The sequence below is a fragment of the Pyrus communis genome, chromosome 4 (assembly GCF_041283825.1).
Source record: "Pyrus communis isolate YQ-2024b chromosome 4, ASM4128382v1, whole genome shotgun sequence".
Lineage (NCBI taxonomy): Eukaryota > Viridiplantae > Streptophyta > Magnoliopsida > Rosales > Rosaceae > Pyrus > Pyrus communis.
Window position 1 is genome coordinate 23629958 of NC_142568.1, and position 17577 is coordinate 23647534.

General features: G+C 38.7%; 3 protein-coding genes across 3 annotated transcripts; 1 reads left to right on the top strand and 2 right to left on the bottom strand.

Moving 5' to 3' along the window:
• Nucleotides 1–580: 580 nt before the first annotated feature.
• Nucleotides 581–11056, bottom strand: LOC137721749 (exportin-4 protein). The gene is made up of 33 exons (XM_068460770.2): nt 10888–11056; nt 10595–10713; nt 9896–9983; nt 9582–9690; nt 9258–9356; nt 8646–8688; nt 8497–8568; nt 8304–8399; nt 7935–8144; nt 7362–7545; nt 6735–6846; nt 6557–6643; nt 6304–6442; nt 5868–5964; nt 5700–5759; nt 5406–5515; nt 4858–4962; nt 4478–4551; nt 4198–4273; nt 3744–3935; nt 3497–3568; nt 3176–3247; nt 3029–3093; nt 2832–2934; nt 2625–2756; nt 2389–2532; nt 2182–2289; nt 2036–2086; nt 1895–1972; nt 1678–1791; nt 1353–1549; nt 1100–1169; nt 581–966 (listed from the first exon to the last, which is right to left on the bottom strand). Exons 2-33 carry the CDS (start codon nt 10688–10690, stop codon nt 778–780), a joined length of 3444 nt encoding a protein of 1147 aa, XP_068316871.2. The 5' UTR covers nt 10691–10713; nt 10888–11056; the 3' UTR covers nt 581–777.
• Nucleotides 11057–11595: 539 nt separating this feature from the next.
• Nucleotides 11596–14506, top strand: LOC137722675 (Pentatricopeptide repeat (PPR) superfamily protein). The gene is made up of 2 exons (XM_068461734.2): nt 11596–11749; nt 12361–14506. The coding sequence occupies exon 2, from the start codon at nt 12554–12556 to the stop codon at nt 14309–14311; it is 1758 nt and encodes a 585-aa protein (XP_068317835.2). The 5' UTR covers nt 11596–11749; nt 12361–12553; the 3' UTR covers nt 14312–14506.
• A 290-nt stretch (nt 14507–14796) lies between these two features.
• LOC137722674 (uncharacterized) lies at nt 14797–17488 on the bottom strand. The gene has a single exon (XM_068461732.2). The coding sequence runs from the start codon at nt 16868–16870 to the stop codon at nt 14969–14971; it is 1902 nt and encodes a 633-aa protein (XP_068317833.2). The 5' UTR covers nt 16871–17488; the 3' UTR covers nt 14797–14968.
• Between the last annotated feature and the right edge of the window lie 89 nt (nt 17489–17577).

The window sequence follows — 17577 nt, forward strand, 5'->3', positions numbered from 1 at the left end:
TGGAATTACATTAACTCTTAGTTCAAATCAATCTAGTGAAACCTAATAAAGGCAAATAAACGCGTCTTGAATTCTCTTTCTCGACCTAATTAACCGTTCTTTCTAAACTCTCCTCGACCCTCGAATTCCCTATATATCCTTTAGTTTTCTTGCTCCTACATCATCCTCTTAATTTGGAAATTTTTTTCTTTGTGCCCGTAACATAAGTGATACACCACGTGTTATAATCTAACTGGTGAAATTTTTTATTTTTTATGTTATTACTTTTTTAACACAATAACCTCACCACTTGCATAAGAACACATAATGTACCACTCTGTATTTCGAACATATTAAAAAATCTCTCGTTAATTTGCACGATAGGTTCTACCATGTCAATGTCAAACATCCAACCGGAGCAACAGATTTCTACCATGTCAATGTCAAACATCCCACCGGAGCTACTCATTGACATCTTTTCCCGGCTGCACCGCAGGGATGTTTTTTTTTTTTTTTTTCTTTTCCAAAGGTAAGAATTTTATTAAATTCGAATGGAAACGCATGGACTTGCACGCGTATTTCCAAAGCATAGACGCATAAATTAATTTGGAGAAAATAAACCCTTAAGTCCGCAAGATAATCAAAATGCTCACAATACACTCATGTATCTTCTTCCTTTTCCAACCAAAATTGTGTTGTTTTTTCGTGTGCAATTGTTCGAAAAAATGAATACCACCACCACCCTTTCCGGCTTTTCCCCGCTCTCATATTTACACGACGGAGAACATGCGATACACATCACACTGTCCGCAAGAACCCTCGGACTTCAATCAGGAAACTGTTGAGATTTTTCCTGAATACTTGATGGTTCTTACGATCAAGGGTAGATGAAAGCTGATTAGCGCTTGTAAGACGCTGCAATGCATTTGTCAACCGCGATTTCAAGCTTGCATTCGCCTGCCTCTCAATCAATTCACTGCCTAATCTCTGCACAACACCGGCTCTTCAGTAAAACGTTCATTTTAAGACGGAAAACAACGAGAAAAAGTATATTTAACGAACTGACTTCCACTTGAAAGAACCGGTCTAACATTATAGATAGAGCTTCAAGAGAACGAACCTGGTATAGGCTTTGTTCGCAAAGTATTAGCGGAAGAAGAGCATCTGCTGCACCGCTGACCAGGTCAGGACTGAAATCATGAACACGAAAGTGTTTAATTAAGATAGCAACAAAAGCAACGTGATCGACTCTCATAACCATAAGGCGTGCCTCATGCATCATACAGATTCATATCGATGCATGTGAACATTGGTTGCTTCAAGGACACAAGCAAAAACTCTTATTCACCAGTAAATGGAACTTCTACATTTACCTATAATCCTCAAAAAGGAGCAACTGCAGCACCGAGCGAAGGAACCGGCTCAAAATGCCTTCTTGAAAATTTCCACCAGAATCCTTTAGACCTGCAGCATGTGAGCCCAAGCCTACTTTGCCAGCACTTGTTTCCTTATAGTGGTACGAAGCAAGAGCTCTCAACGCTCTCAAACACATATCAACTATTTCCATGTCCTAACCAAACAATAAAACATACAGGTCGCGTCATTAGAGGCAGTGGCTTGGCAACCGATTTTCTTGTATAAAGAAACAATTGTTGTGCACTGTTAACATTGGAAACTATTATTTAAAACATAAACTACCTGATGATGAAGGCCAAACTCAAGAGTTCCTAGTACATGAGAAAACGCGTCGCTGTTCAATTGTGCAACGGTTTCAGGATAGACCTCCAATAAATGTGACAGCAACGAGAAGTACTGCACAAAAATAACACCACATATTAGCTTCATGATAAGTATTAAAAAAACAGAAAATGAAAATCAGGGGTCTTTTTCCTTCATGAAGGATAGAATATCTCACATCATAGCAGAACTTGGGGTATTTAAGCAGGTCCAAAGATAGTAGAGGAGTAACTATATGAAGACCAAAGTAAACGACCTGCAAGAGTAACGTATCAGATACTGTCTCTAATTTTGTCACAAGAATGAGATGCAAAGTTACCTGAGATATGTTTGTGCCCTGTGTCTCTGTAGAATCTGATGAAAAATCAACCTGTAATAATGTATTCATCAATAGGTTCATCCAAAGATCAATAGTAATGACTAAACAAACAACCGCAGTGCAAAGATAGAGTTTAAAAATCATACCAGATCTTTGGAACAAAGGCTTGAAAGGAGCTGGAGAAGAGCACGTAGATCCTTGTACTTCTCAGTCTTTGCTTCAGTAAGTAAGCTGCTTGACAGACTTATTGATATCTGGAAGCACCACGAAGAAGTAGAGTGTCACAGGAAGTTAACTGTTTATCACAACCTAAGCGGGGGTATGGCTGCAACGATCATGATTTAAGTAAATACCTTGCCAATATTGTTTGATGAGTAAAGCTGAAGCAAACTCATGCAGAAGTTAACAACAGTAGCGGTCTCCTGAGGCTCTAGATAGCTTATTTGTCCATCCACCCAGGCGACTACAAACTTAAGTATCAGATACACAACTGCAGACTGAGCAATAGGTTACAGGTTACATCGTAAGGGAATATAAATATTTAAGAGTTTTTGGGCTTCAAAATCAATGCCTCAAATACGAAGAATACCTCGTGTTTGTAGACCTCCAGAAGAACTAGAACAGGATTCATAACAGAGAATCCGAGCTCATAAATCGCTTTTTGTGTACGAGGTTCTGAGGCACTCGCGGCCCCCCGTAGCCTCTCCAGAAAGCAACTGACCTACAAGAAGCTGTGATGTTATATGGCTCTTGTAAAAGAATTAATAGATTTTTTCCTTAGAATTTCTGTACTCACCGTCAGGATAATATCTGGTTGTTGAGCAATGTTTTTAAAGTCAGATTTGCTTGTCATTTCTACAAGATACGTTGCCATATGACTCATGAGATCCCTCACATACCTTAATAAAAGTGTTACACAAAAAATCAGTAAGACGTCATAAATTTCAAAATAAAGGATACACAACAAAGGAAACTTAAAATTGGAAGACCTACAGGTTGGATGCCTCTGAGTTGCTCATGCCAGAAGCTGAACGAACAAGTGTCTGAGCAAGTGAACGCTGGAGCAAAAGAACGAACATATTAGCTAAACACAATCCAAAATAACAAATAAATCCAAGTCAAAGCATATCAAATTCTCACCTGGTGAGCTGTATTTAACAAGAACAAAGTCTTTTCATTAGCAAAAGCTTTTGCTAGGTCACGCCATGAGTCCTGAGAACATAGTTAGAAAATCAAGTATTATGTCTTCGATATAATGAGATAACAAATACTTCACGTCAAACTTAATTATAGATAGTTTTTGTAATTCTTAGCAAGAGAGGTAATGCACCAAAAGTTTTTGTAATTAATGGGATATACTTATCTAACTCACAAATGCAACAACAACAATAACAATAATAAGAAGAATAGTGTATTTTATCCATTTCGAAGAATAAAAGCAGATGCACTTATCTAACTCACCAATGCAACAAGGTGAACACAAATATGTTTTTGCTGCACAAGGGAATGAAGTAGCTGGAAACAAGTGATTGCCTGTTAAACAAAAACTGAAAAGCGTCAACCACCACTGTTTTAATCTGGACAAGTGTTGAATCAGATTGCCCTGTTAACTTCTCTCAGTATGTATGTAAACAATGGAAGTAATGTCTGAAAGAAAAACGTACAACATCAAAAACAGCCACCATGAAAATGGTTTTGTAGCACACACCTGCAGATCCTTTTCCCCAGGATATGACGCCAAGGTCGTCAAGGATATGCGAACAATAATGTCAAGCACAAATTTTCCCTGATTATGTTGTCCAAAAAACCCAAGCAAGACGTTTTTAGAGTTGCTTTCTCTATTTCCTTCGGGAGACATTAGGTACGTACAAGACCATCTTGCAAGGAACCATATAACAGCCTGCATGAAACATCAGCTCAAATAACTGAACTGGTAGGATGGATTGATAACAGCGAAAAGGAATCTCAAGGCAGCTGGTGAAAAAGCCAAGTTCTTTATACACCAGAAACCCTAACATTCTGTTGGTTCTGAGGACATTTGGTTCATTTATAGTTACACCAGATATGCATTTGACATCCATAATAATGAAATCCAATGCAAAGTAAGGTAGAAAGGCAAATAGCAGGGGTAATATGGACAACCCAAATGAATTTAGTGCTACCTCCATTAGTCGAGGACTGAAAACTGATGCTCTCATTTCTGGTTGTAAACTTTGCTCAGCAAACCTTATAATTGAGCTGCACAAATAATAAAAGCAAGATCATCAATTTGTACTTTTATGGATTGATATAGATCCTAAGTCTTCACTTGAAGCATCCACACGCTCAATATTTCCATTTATCTCATCATAATCTTGGAAAATAAAGTTCAAAAAAATCTAATTTCATCTTTTGATAAACTGATATCCTACTATAGTAGTTGAGAGAAAGTGAAGACTCTACCTACAGAGGATGACCACAGGATGATTGTTTGCTTCCAGATTGTCTGGAAAATGAATTTGTATAGCATTTGGAATCTGAAAACAATGGAACCAATAATCAGAATTCAAAGTCATAGATCGGCCTGCACCATGTCCAAAAAAGTAACAATGGGATTTATTCAAAATGAAGGTACAGACAGTAGATGTGATATTTAAGAGTTTAATTAAAGATATAAATTAATGGGAACCCTCTGGAAACTAAGAAATTACACAATACAATAACCAACCTTTTGGTGTCTGTTGAGTGTCAACAAACTAGAAGACAGTTCAGCACGCTCGAACATACAAGAAACAATCACTAAAATCAAGTAAGCGAATAAGCAGAATTAATTGAATCATTACCAGTGGTGTTTCTCCCTCCCCTTCATCAGCGATCACGTGCCCAGTGATGAGTAACAACGAGTAAAGCTCCTCCAAAGTTTCAGTTGGATCAATAATGCCCCTGCCCTGTAAACAAGTACATAGCTTTTTCAGTAACAGGATGCAAACGGACAAGGCCTTGAAATAAAATAAAAAGGAGAAGAGAATTGAAAATATAAAAGAAGAAAATCAGATCATTTTTTTATAGTAGAGAAATGAGTTCATATTGAAAAGAAGGAAACTAATGTGGTAAATTTGAAGTTCCAAGTTTTATTAGAAATTCAGTAGCTTTCATTAACTCACGAGCTTTTCAACGTGCTTAAGAAAATGAGTTGGCATTTGACAAAAAAAATTAGTAGCAACTACAATAAATTTTTTGCCACTTTTCTTAGTAAAGTTTTATAGGATTCAAGCCAAGAAGCTTAATAGAATAGAATTTATCGAAGGCCAATATATGTAACAAATGTTCTTCAGCACCAATATTTGGTTCGACAGAGATAATTTTTCACAAATAGAGAGGTAAAGAGCACCTGATTAAGCCGTTCAAAGAGCTCAGTAAAAAGGCTTGTGAGAAAAGGAATGGTGACATCAATTGCTGCTCTAGCAATAAGAGCATATGAGCTTAACCTCTCATCCAGGGCTGCATTTATACAGTAGAAACGTGAATAAAATTTAAGCTACGATGATGATGATGATTGTTATCTTAAAACTAAAAACCATGCCACTATCCGTGTTCTTGTTTTGAAAATGTTTTAAAAAGTCAACCAATGTATTATAACGAAAGGAGGAGTCTTATATGCAATTCTCAGAGCTTTCTCCCATACCTACAATGGAAGCCTGAAGGTAGTCGGAGTCATCATCTTTAAATGCTGATGCAGAAGCAGCTATATCACAAAACATTCACCATTATGTACTGATAGTTGAAAAGAAAAGCAGGAAAAATGGTGGTAGAACCAGTGCAACAAGAAGAACAAAGTAATATGTCAGATTACCTTTTAGTTCAGCCTGTACAATCAAGGCAAATAAATTAGCAGTGTCATTTTTCCCTTCGGCTGGAAGCAATGCATGCCCACCACTTCTATTAACTGGCTGAAGAAATGCCAAAAGAAAAATGAAGACAGAGAGAAAAAAAGCCTCAACAACTCCCTTCAACTTTAACATAATTTGAGCAAATTACACATTCCTCATACTGATCAAACTCCATTACAAAGAAACTATAACTAACATTTTCATTCAAAACTATAGTTCCAGTAACCCAGAACGACAATTAAACACAACTAGAATAAAATACAAATATAATATTTCAAATTTGGTATCAAAAACTGATTAAGAGAACAATAAGTTCAGACTGTCTCACAAAGATGGGGAGAAAATACAATTGTCTCCAAAGTAAATAATGCATAATTGTGCATAAAAAACAACATTTACCACAAGAAGGGCAGTCCAGGTATCTAGCAAAATGTCACGTGCCTCCCAGCTCCATGTCTCTTCCTCAGAGTTATTAGTCATGAGGTTCTTAATAACATCAGACATCAGTACGCACAAGAAGGTAAGAGTGCCATAGGGCCTGAGTTCCAAAGCAAAAGGTTGACCCAATTCAAACTAAATAACATGCGACAGCATAGAAGAAGTACCTTATGATAAATGATGAAAACTCATAATCAGAAACCAAACCACTGACCTTGTTGATTTTAACAGTTGGTCAAACACAGAGGGAGTTGTAACAGTTGCAATGGACAACAAAGCACGACAACCGTCAAGCATCTCGCTGAAGAAATCCAAAATGAAGATGAGAAATTGTAATAGCAAAGAAGCATGATAATTTGGCAGGAGGGAAAAGTAATTTTCAGGGATATAACCTTTCGCTCTTCCCACATTCAATCGCTTTAGAAACAGCATCAGGAGGATCAAGCCATGGTATTATTCCACAAAGCAGTTTGAGAAGGTGGTGTTCTTGCATTTGTACATTGTCTAGATCATTGAACAAGTTATTATCTTGCCAGATGAAAGACAGATATGGAAACTATATAACTAATATCACATGAGAAGTTAACTTCTAGGCCTTGTTAACCGTCAATAGTCATCAACTAAACATTCAAATCCAAAAACTCCATTTAGGTTACTAAAACTATCTTATTCAAAACTCCCCCTCAATGTCTAGTGTCTACAGAACTTCTACTACCCCCAACATGTATTCATTCTTTCCAGCCAAACGTTGAAAAGAATAAAAGCCGAATTCCTTTCAGAACTTGAAGGTGAATGATAGGTTCACAAGGAAAAACATCATTGCCCATCAACTTACGTCCCATATTGGCATTTACAGTAATAGAATCCTAGAAAAATGTACTACACAGGCATTCATAGTTTTGACTAAAATAGACAAGCATCTGGCACACTCCATCATATTAATTTCATCATTATTCATATAGGAAAAAACGAAAAACATGCTACAGTTATAGAACAGGTAGAACAGGAAACAACTGTACCAGATGGAAATATGGTTCCTGTCAGGGAGCAAAACTGTACAATTAACTTTCGGGCAGTAACAGCTATGGGGCAATCAAGCCAATAACCTTCACACAGAAACTTCTGCCTTAGAGCGCCATATAAGCTCAAGAGCCACCCTATATGGCCACTAGAAACCAAAACATCACGCCAAGCTGGACCAGGCTACAAGTAGGATAGATGGACAGAAAACTCGTCAATCTAAACCACACCAAGACCATGCCATATTTCAGTATGGTTGAACATTACGCGGTTAGAGGATTTTAAGAAAGTGCAAATGCATTTCTGCCAAAAACAGCAGTAATAGGAATAAGATTATTAGTATCATGATTATATTATCTTATTTTCTTCATACAAAACATTTATAACATTAGCTGATATTTGGTCAACTAATATGTTATTTCAGAAACCAGGAACAATCAAAAGAAAGGTGGTAAGCAGGAATGAGTTGGTATATCTATCAAGATGACGCATCCACACACTTGTGCTTTGTAGCATACCGACAACCTTTCTTTTTAACACAAATCTTAATGCTACTTTAAGGAAGCAATTACCTGCACCAAGTTACACTCGGACCTCTTAGGTGAATCACTGCCTTGCTTGACTCCAGCGGCAAATGTACTTGTACTGAATTCCCAATTCAGAATTTGAAGCATGAGACGCAGCGCAGCAGTACAGACTTTAACCTCAGGTACCGCAGAGTCAGACTCAACTATTCTATTTGTCACACTTAAAGCAGCATCTCTTGCCCAGCAATAGAATGTCTATTATTGAAATAACCAAAACAGCAATGTATAAGAAGAAAGAAATGAAATCAGGAAATACAAAAACATGCCTACATTCATTATCTCAATGGAAAATTTCTAGTCATACAAAAGAAACCGAATGTATCAAATGACATGATGCAAACAGCAGTAGTGAACCTTCAAATGGTCTTGCTCTAATGACTTCCGGCAATGCTCATGAAACTCTCTAGGAAGACCCATCGGACTTGAAGTAGACGGGGAAAATTCAGAAACCTAAAACAAAAGAAATCCATAGTCCTGAATTTGTCTTAAATGCTGAAGCAAAACCAATCAGAAACTAAATGATCTAAAAGGTGAAGTAAGCTTATACCAGAGATTCAATGAAATTAATTCCAGCAAACTGCACATCTACACCATGAATGCCATAAGCAGCCTGGTTTACCTGTAGTGATAATTGGCTGCTCTAAAAACCCTGGATACCTCGGAAGAAAAAAGAGGTCCAGTGTAGAAATTTCGTACCTGATAGAAAAATGCCTCCTTATCACTAGCTGAAAATTCAAGCCTGCACATCATAGTTGGCAAAATAATTATATTTCCAAAGTTTCATTTTCTTCATAACCAAACCAAGAATTTATGCAGAAGTGCAACAACAGCAGCTCCTGAACATTAACGGAGGGAAACTGTTACAGAGAACACTAAGCATTTCCCTCAAAATCATCAACTCAAGCAGAAGTGAAGAAAGTCATCCTCTAATTATGAAACTATTTCTTAACTCAGTTTGGCTTTCACCTTGTCAGCTTTTCAAAGGAAATGACCACATTGTATTCCAAATTTCCAACACACCATCTTACTCATCCCAAGCTTGTTTCAGAATTCACTTAATTTCTACGTTCGCCTCTCTGGAAATAGAATATTCCTCGACTCAGGTCTATGTTTTTTAAGAACTGGACTGCTTTACTTCCCTTAGAAACATGAAATATGAAAGCGAAGAATTACAATGTGTGGTAATTCAGGTTGAATACTGTGTCCAAGATAGGCTCATGTTCATAATTGCAAGATACGAATCAGAAGAAGTAATAACATACAAATACATAACATGTGCGTTTACGTTGAAAATCATGCACCACTTACCAGCCCCTTTTCAACAATTGAGCAGCCACAGAAGATACCTTTGCTTGGACATAGCCCTCAGGTGAATTAGCATGTTGCATAACAAAACAAAGACAAAAACTGCAAGAAAAATATATATAAATATATTCAAGGAATGATGGACAAATGTATAGGCTAAGATACGACATTATATATGATAAGAACTATACCAAATAAGCTATTTCGTGAAAAACTCTAATTGTGAACTAATATTATTACTTCTCTTTTTTCTGAAGTAATTAAACTTTAATAGTTGAGGAATCGTTTATCAATATTGCTTGGAAATGAAGAAAGAAGCTATGAAACCTGATCATGCTTTTCTTGTCATCAGAGCTAAGAGAACTCCATTCTCTAATTGCTGCATTTCGAATTGCAGCTGCAGCCTCAAACCTTGCATTTGCCACTTGAGAGTTCTCTGAATTTATAAAATCACTGTTAGCATAATAACTAGATGGGACATCTTCAAAATGACAATATAAGTTCTCCAAACTCCGTATTGTTGGTATTGAACCATCAAATACAGCAATCCTACTTTCATTATTATCAGATCATGTCATGAGGCAAATACATAGCTAATTATGGAATAAAAAAAACCAAAATTTGTGTCTACTTTAACTTACCAAGAATGAATTTACATGCCTGGTATGGTTGGGGGGTCTGGGACAGCGACAAAATAGTTGCCTCAGCTGCAGCCGAATTCATATGCATCTGCTCAAGGTTAAACCATATGTAAGAGGGAGGGTGTTTGTGCACAAATGTGCATGCCTTTAAAAGCACAGATACATGTATACAGGTATATATAAACGACAAAACAGCACCCGACCAGCCAAAAAAGGAACAAAAATATAAAATGGAAGTGCAAAATGAAGCTAACATTCAAACCATTATGCAATGTTGCCAGAAATGACCAAAAATATTTATTCAAGTTCACACTTTTCCACAGTAAAATACACAAGCAAAAGGCCGCTAAAACTGAAAACAGGATTGCAAAACTAACAACCATTCACATATTGTACTCATACATTACAAAATTCTTTCAGTATTATCACGTCATTTGGCATCCAAAATTTCAACTTTTGCAGTCTCTAGTATAATCCAAATTCCTCAAACTCACTAAACACATTAACAAAAAGCTAAACGAGACATCAAAGGTTGCGTTCTTGGATAAATTTTCCACCATTTCTGCTTTCATGCCCAACTTTCCAGCAACTGGGAATGTGGGTTTTTCGTGTTTTCGACCAAGTCTAGTTCTTGTTCGTTTTCTCATAAAAAACCATGAATTAAAAACCCAAAAAAAAAGAGTGAGAAAAAAATTGAACCTGAATGGAAGTGCAGGCGAGCTCGATGGTGTGCATGGTGGACTGCAGCTGCCCCAATTCCGCCGCTTTTCCTACTCCCTCTGGAAATCCATGCATCTTTTTCCTCACCCAAAATCCCGCTGTTCAAAACAAATAAAAAAAGTACACAAGTCACTGAATATTCATACAGATATGCCTTGGATTCAATCCAATGCTTATTGATTGTTCTTGAGTGGCTACAGGAACATTGCAAGAACGGATTGAACTTGGTGATTAATGAAATGAGATAAAGAATTAATCTTGGTGATAAGTACCTAAGAGGAAAAGATTAGATCACCAGAGAGAGAGAGAGATGGAGGATTAGTATTTGTCTGCAAGAGGAGTTGTTTCAGAGAGCAAACGTGAGAGGAGAGAAAGCGAGAGAGAGAGAGAGAGAGACTGAGAGGGAGTAAATAATGTGATATTTCACAGGGCTTTTCTTTTAAAGGTGGCTGTTTTGGGTGGACATTTGAACCTATTAACTTGTGAACCGAACCGAACCGAACCGAGTTCATTGGTTCAGTTTTGGCTTTATGGTTGTTTATATGTCTGTTTTTTCCGAAGATCTCACGCAAGAATAAGTGAGTGGCGTTATGGAAATCATATAGTCAATAATACGTTTATCTTAATAGTAAAATCGATAAAATGTTTATATTTTTTCACTTCTTGATTTTCTCGTTACGACTTTTTATTTTTCGTTTTTCATCTTTTTCATTATCCGTCTCTTATCTCTCACTCTCTCTCTCTCTTCCCCAAACAAAAAAAAAAAAAAAAAAAACCAATTTTATTAATCTATCTTCGGCTTTTGAAATAAAAGCGGTCTGAACCGAATTGTGCTCATCTCTCTATTTGATTGAGATTGTTTATTTGTTTGGGCATAATAAGGTAAATTTACCATTTTGAGTGGAGGAATGTCTAATTTTATCAAGTTCAGTGGGGGTTAGTGCAATTCATTAAACATATAATTTGACCTCTGATTGCTAATTTGACAAAACCCTAGTCCCTAGTAACGTCCGCCTTCTCGACTTTATCAGCATCAACGAGCTTTTCCTTCCATTACCCTTAAAAAAAAAAAACAGAGCTTTCTTTCATCTCTCACTGCTACACAGAAGCACCGACCTAAAACCCACCGTCAAAGTACGCATCTTTCTCTCTCTCTCTCTCTCTATATATATATGTATATATGTATGTATGTTTTTATACGTATTTGTATACGTTTATTTGGTTTTATATTAGATGCGTTGCAGTGTAATGAAACTGTAAAAGCTGAAGCTGAAATGGGTCTGAATTCTGATGTGGGTTAGTGGATTGGCCTAAGGGCTCGTTTCTGATTGCTATTGAAGCACTTCTGCTGGAAGTGTTGAAATTTTCACTGAAAACCAAAGTGCTTCCTGAAAAGGCAAAGCGCTTGGAAAAGTGCTGTTTGGAGAAGCATCTGACACGTGCTTGACGTAGAAGCACTTATAACTATTGAAAATAAGAAAAGAGAAATTGGGGTGTTTGAATTTTGGTAAAGAATGGAACTTTATTTTGAATTATCTACTGTATTGATAACCCATTTCACAGTTGGGACTTTGAACTTGTTATCCTTCATCTAGGAATGAAATACATACATATATATATGGTGAGCTGAAAGTTTTTTTTTTGTTCGTATTGTTTTCGTAATTGTGTTTGGTTAATTCCTTTGCCTCCTTTTCGTTTCATGAAATTTGTTGGTATTGATATTTTTTCATTGAACCTTCTCACAGTTGTGGCTCTCAATCTGAAGGATAAGAGTATAGATAGCCGAATTACTTTTTCGCTTATTTCGCATTTGTTATAATCTGGAAGATGTTCATTGCTTTGGATCATAGTGAAGAGGGATAACTGGATTACAAGATTTGCTTCTTGTTGGTCTTCCTATCTTTGTTTGACTTCATTTGTTCAAGCTGAAGGAGATAAATGGCGTGTACGATTACCCAACAGAGTAGTGCAGTTGATGTTGGTTGTTTGTATGGGTGTGCAAAGCAAGTTAGCCCCGGTTGTGGCATTGGCCATCTCTCAATATCAACAGTTTTAAGGAAGTATAATCGTGAAGCTCATTATTCTTTACAATGGAGAGGAGATGTTAGTTCCAAAAGAAATGCGGGTGTTTCACAGCGTAGGAGTTTTCAGCGAAGTGTTTGTATTGATAGAGTCCATGAAGTTCCCCTAGATGAATGGAGCTTTGATAGTGATGAGATGGGCATTGAGAAAAAATCTGGAGAGGAAACGAATAACAAGAAATCACATAATGCTTTTGTATCGAATGTCGAAGGGCGCTTTGTGGGAAATGCTGAGGAGACCAATAATGATATTCTTAGGAACCTTTGCACCCGTGGGAAGTTAATTCATGCATCGAGGTTGGTTGAGGTCATGGCACGTCAAAACCAAGTTCCGTACTTCCCTTCTTGCACAAACTTAATACGGGGCCTTATCAAAATAGATCGATTAGATAAAGCTGAAAAAGTTCTAAAGATCATGATCATGTCTGGTGGGGTTCCAGATATTATCACATATAACATGATGGTTGGAGGTCTATGTAAGAGTGGACAGTTAGGCTCTGCAATCGATCTCGTGGAAGACATGAGCGTGAGTGGTTGCCCTCCTGATGTGATTACTTACAATACTATAATTCGTTGCATGTTTACTTTTGGGAATTATGATCAGGCGATTGCGTTTTGGAAGGACCAACTGAGAAAGGGATGCCCTCCTTATATAGTCACCTACACAATTCTCATTGAGCTAGTCTGCAGACACTGTGGAACGATGCAGGCTGTGGAAGTTTTGGGTGATATGGTGGCAGAGGGATGTTATCCTGATATTGTTACCTTCAATTCTCTGATTAACTTCACTTCCAGACAGAATAAGCTTGAAGATACTGCTTTGGTTATACACAGTCTTCTATCTCTGGGGTTGAAGCCCAACACCATTACTTACAACACGATTCTCCATTCTCTTTGCAGCCGTGGGTGTTGGGAGGAAGCCGATGAAATCCTCACAATCATGAATGAAACTTCCGAACCCCCTACAGTTGTTACTTACAATATTTTGATCAATGGTTTGTGTAAATTTGGGCTTTTAGATCGTGCCGTCAACTTCTTTACTCAAATGGTTTCTAAGAATTGTTATCCCGACATCATTACATATAACACACTCTTGGGCGCTCTTTGTAGGGCGGGAATGATTGATCAGGCCCTCGAATTACTTAATCTTCTAAGTGGCACCAGTCGATCGCCTGGTTTGATAACTTACAATACTGTGATTGACGGATTGGCCAAGACAGGTTGTATGGAGAAAGCAATGGGATTGTATGGCCAAATGGTAGAAAATGGAATCATTCCTGATGAAATTACTCATCGTTCTTTGGTAGGTGGGTTTTGCCGGGCAAATCTAGTTGAGGAAGCTGTTCTGATACTGAAGGAGATGCATAAGAGAGGCCATCCGGTCCGTAATATGTCTTACAAATTTGTGATCCATGGATTATGTAGAAAGAAGAGAGTTGATATTGCAATACAAGTCCTAGAAATAATGATATCAAATCGAAGCATGCCAGACGAGGCAATTTATTCAACTATAATTGAAGGTGTAGCCGCTGCTGGTATGACAAAAGAGGCCAATGAGTTGCATCAAAAGCTGATCGAGTGGAAGGTTTTAAGTGAAGAGATCATGGTAAACTAGATCAGGTTTAGGCAAAATTTTGACTTTGTTACTTCTTCTGGGCATCTAGATTGCCATTTCTCAACTGCTTTTCTCTGATAATGTTTTGCCAGAAATCTTTTCTGCTTGATAATTTCTGTATCTTTTTTTTCCCTTTGATACGAACGATATTCTACACTGAATTCATCTTTAAATATGGCCATTTTTCTTGATATCTTACCTTTTCGTTCGTAGATTTTATTTTTTCAGTACTGAATATCTGTTCTTTTTCTTGGTGAAAGTTCTGTTGTAAAAGATCTGCTTATCTACGTTAACTAAGAACACAAGTTTGTCAAAGTAAACTCATTTACGTGGACTTGATGCTGTTCATGTTTTTGCTAGATAGGAGATATTTAGAGTTTCAGACATTCTTCGCTGCTGAAGCGAATTATCTGTCGGAAAATAGATACGAAAAACGGAGATAAAATAGGAGAAAACATGTCTGTAGAGCAAAAGTTCACAATAAATTTTGCTAAATCTCCTTTTTCTGTGTTCCAAAAGAAAGATCAACACTGTGATATAAAATGCCAAATCTGCCCTGCAAGGCAGTTCTCTCATTAGTAAGTGAATATAGGCTTCTGCTGAGCCTAAAATAGTCTTTTAATCCAACTAATCCTCTTTGTAGCTACAAACCAAAAGCTAGTTCTTAATCTCAGACAGAGTAAGCTCTTTGTACACATCAAGCATGGGAAAGGTCCTATTCAAACGTCTGAACGAATCTTCGGAAATCGCCCTTAAACTAAAAACTGAGTGGGCAAGTTGCATCGCTTCAGCTCGCCATCCTGCGAAACCAATTCCTTCAATCAACAAAGTGTAGGTAGTTTCATTTGGCCGGCACCCCTTTTCAACCATTGCCGCGAGCACTTCAATGGCATCGACAATCCTACGCGTTTTGCACAACCCGAGAAGAACGATGTTGTAACTGATAACTGTTGGCTGAAAGCCACCAGTTTCCATGTCTACCAACAACCCTATAGCCTCATTCACCATCCCATCTCTGCACAAACACGATATAAGCGAATTGTAAGTAATCCCATCGGGATCAATTCCTTTGCTTACCATTTCTGATACCATTTGCAAAGCTCGAACTCTGTCTCCACAGTTCCACAGTGCACTGAACATGGTGTTGTATGAGCTCACATTCGGAGGACATCCCACTTCACCGAGGTTCTCGAAGATTTGCAAAGCCTGATCAGCCTTTCCACTCTTACACAAAGCAGCCAATATCGTGTTGTAGTTCACAATATCCGGCAAGCAGCCATCCGATATCATGTAATCCAAAAACTCTATTGCCAAATCCAATCTCCCCTCTTTGCAGAAAGCAGAAACCAACGGATCATAACTGTACGCATCCGGAGTCAACCCCTTGTCCTTCATGATCTTTAACACATTCACTGCATCCTCGACTTTGCCATCGCGACACAGCGTGCTAATCAAAATGCTGTAAGTCACCACGTTCAGCTCACAGCCTCTCGAGCACATATTGCTCACCAGCTTCTCCCCTTCTTCCCATTTACCTCGATTCAATAGCGCTCGTAACAAAATGTTGTACGAGACGACATTAGGCGAACATCCCTTCAAATCTAAGCTCCTAACAAACTCGAAAGCCCTATCCAGCATCCCTTCTCTGCACATTCCCCTAACAACTGCATTGTAAGTATGCATGTCAGGTTTAAGCCCTCTTGACAACATCTCATCCAAAAGCTTCATTGCTTCATCAATTCCGCCTTCAGGAATCGTTGCTTCGATCAAAATCGTGTAAGTAATCACAGTTGGCCTGCAATTATCCTTCACCAACTGATCCAAAACCTTCAAAGCTAATCCTAGCTTCCCCCTCCCACAAAGACTCCCAATCATTATATTGTAAGTAACAACATCAGGTGAGAACCCCTGGCTCCTCATCCTATCAAGCACTTTGTTTGCTGCATCAATCCGATTTGCCTTACAGAAACCGCTGATCAACGCATTGTATGAAAACAAATCAGGCTCACCATACTTCTCCAAAATCTGCATAACCCGAACGGCCTTCTCGACATTTCTCGAATTGAAGAACCCTTTGACGAGCTTTGTGCAGAGAATCACATCAGGCTTGTAGCCCTTGTTCACAATCAGCTCAAGAAAATAGAGTGCTTCATTGTACTGCCCTGCTTTGCAGGACCTGTTGAGGACTTTCACCAAATGGGTTTCTTTGACATCATTGTTCTGCAACTGGGTCGGTCTTGCTTCGGCGGAAGCCGCCGCCTTTGACGGATTTCTGCGGCGGTTTCCGGCGTTGGACGAAATGCAAACCCTGCATCTCAAGGCACTGGTTTGGCGGGAAGAGGGTTCCACCAAATGGGTTTCCTTGACATTATTGTTCTGCAACTGGGTCGATCTTGCTTTGGCGAAAGCCGCCGCCTTTGGCGGGTTTCTGCGGCGGTTTCCGCCGTTTGACGAAATGCAAACCCTGCAGCTCACGGCACTGGTCTGGTGGGAGGAGGGGTTCGGGTGGGTGGTGACGTGGAGGCTCTGAGGCAACAGCTTGGCGGCAACTGTTGTCATTGGTGGAGGATTTGTTGAGGTGTTTTTTCAGCTCTCATGGAGAAATTGTTTTTGCAGAAAGTTTGGAGATTTGCATGGAGAAAATTGGAAACATGTTGGGAGATGGATATCATAGACAATGATTCCGGTTGGATTTCAGGACGTGTTTTGGATAGGATAAGGAATCTGGTCGCGCGTTGTAACTTGCAGATGTTTTTGGTGTTTTGGATAGGATAACGAATCTGGTCTTGGGTTGGGTTGGGTCCAGCAATTGGAGAAATTTTTGGGTCCGTCGTAGTTCACCCGATAAGAGATCGGGCATGTGCGACCATCCAATAAGAAGCTGCCACTAGCGGGGCGGCATGAACCCAATTACAGAAGAAATTTTTGGGTGCGGGTGGTTGTGCCACCTCAACCATCCACCCAAGACACAAAAACATCTCACCCAGGGCCACCTCTCTTGTATTCTGGCCCCATCGTTCGTGGTGCATCCGTTGGGTCTTTGGCCCAACATCCATGTAACATGGGCATCCGGTGAAGAACTCCAAACACAAGGGCGGATTTGTGAGCAAGGTAGTGCCAATGTGGGGGCATTTACCCTACGAAAGCTCACCCGCCGCACAACGTAGCGATACCCCTTACAATGGGGTGGGTCGAGCATCAGGTTGAGTGGTATTTGCGTGTGTTACTCTTTATGTGCATGGCCAGACGGGTGATATAATCCACTA

Coding starts and splice junctions, on each gene's coding strand:
- LOC137721749 (XM_068460770.2), bottom strand. CDS start 10,690: ATGCATGGATTTCCAGAGGGAGTAGGAAAAGCGGCGGAATTGGGGCAG. Junction 9,984..10,594: donor TCGCCTGCACTTCCATTCAG/GTTCAATTTTTT, acceptor AACCTTGAGCAG/ATGCATATGAATTCGGCTGC. Junction 1,170..1,352: donor CTCCTTTTTGAGGATTATAG/GTAAATGTAGAA, acceptor TCATGATTTCAG/TCCTGACCTGGTCAGCGGTG.
- LOC137722675 (XM_068461734.2), top strand. CDS start 12,554: ATGGCGTGTACGATTACCCAACAGAGTAGTGCAGTTGATGTTGGTTGT.
- LOC137722674 (XM_068461732.2), bottom strand. CDS start 16,870: ATGACAACAGTTGCCGCCAAGCTGTTGCCTCAGAGCCTCCACGTCACC.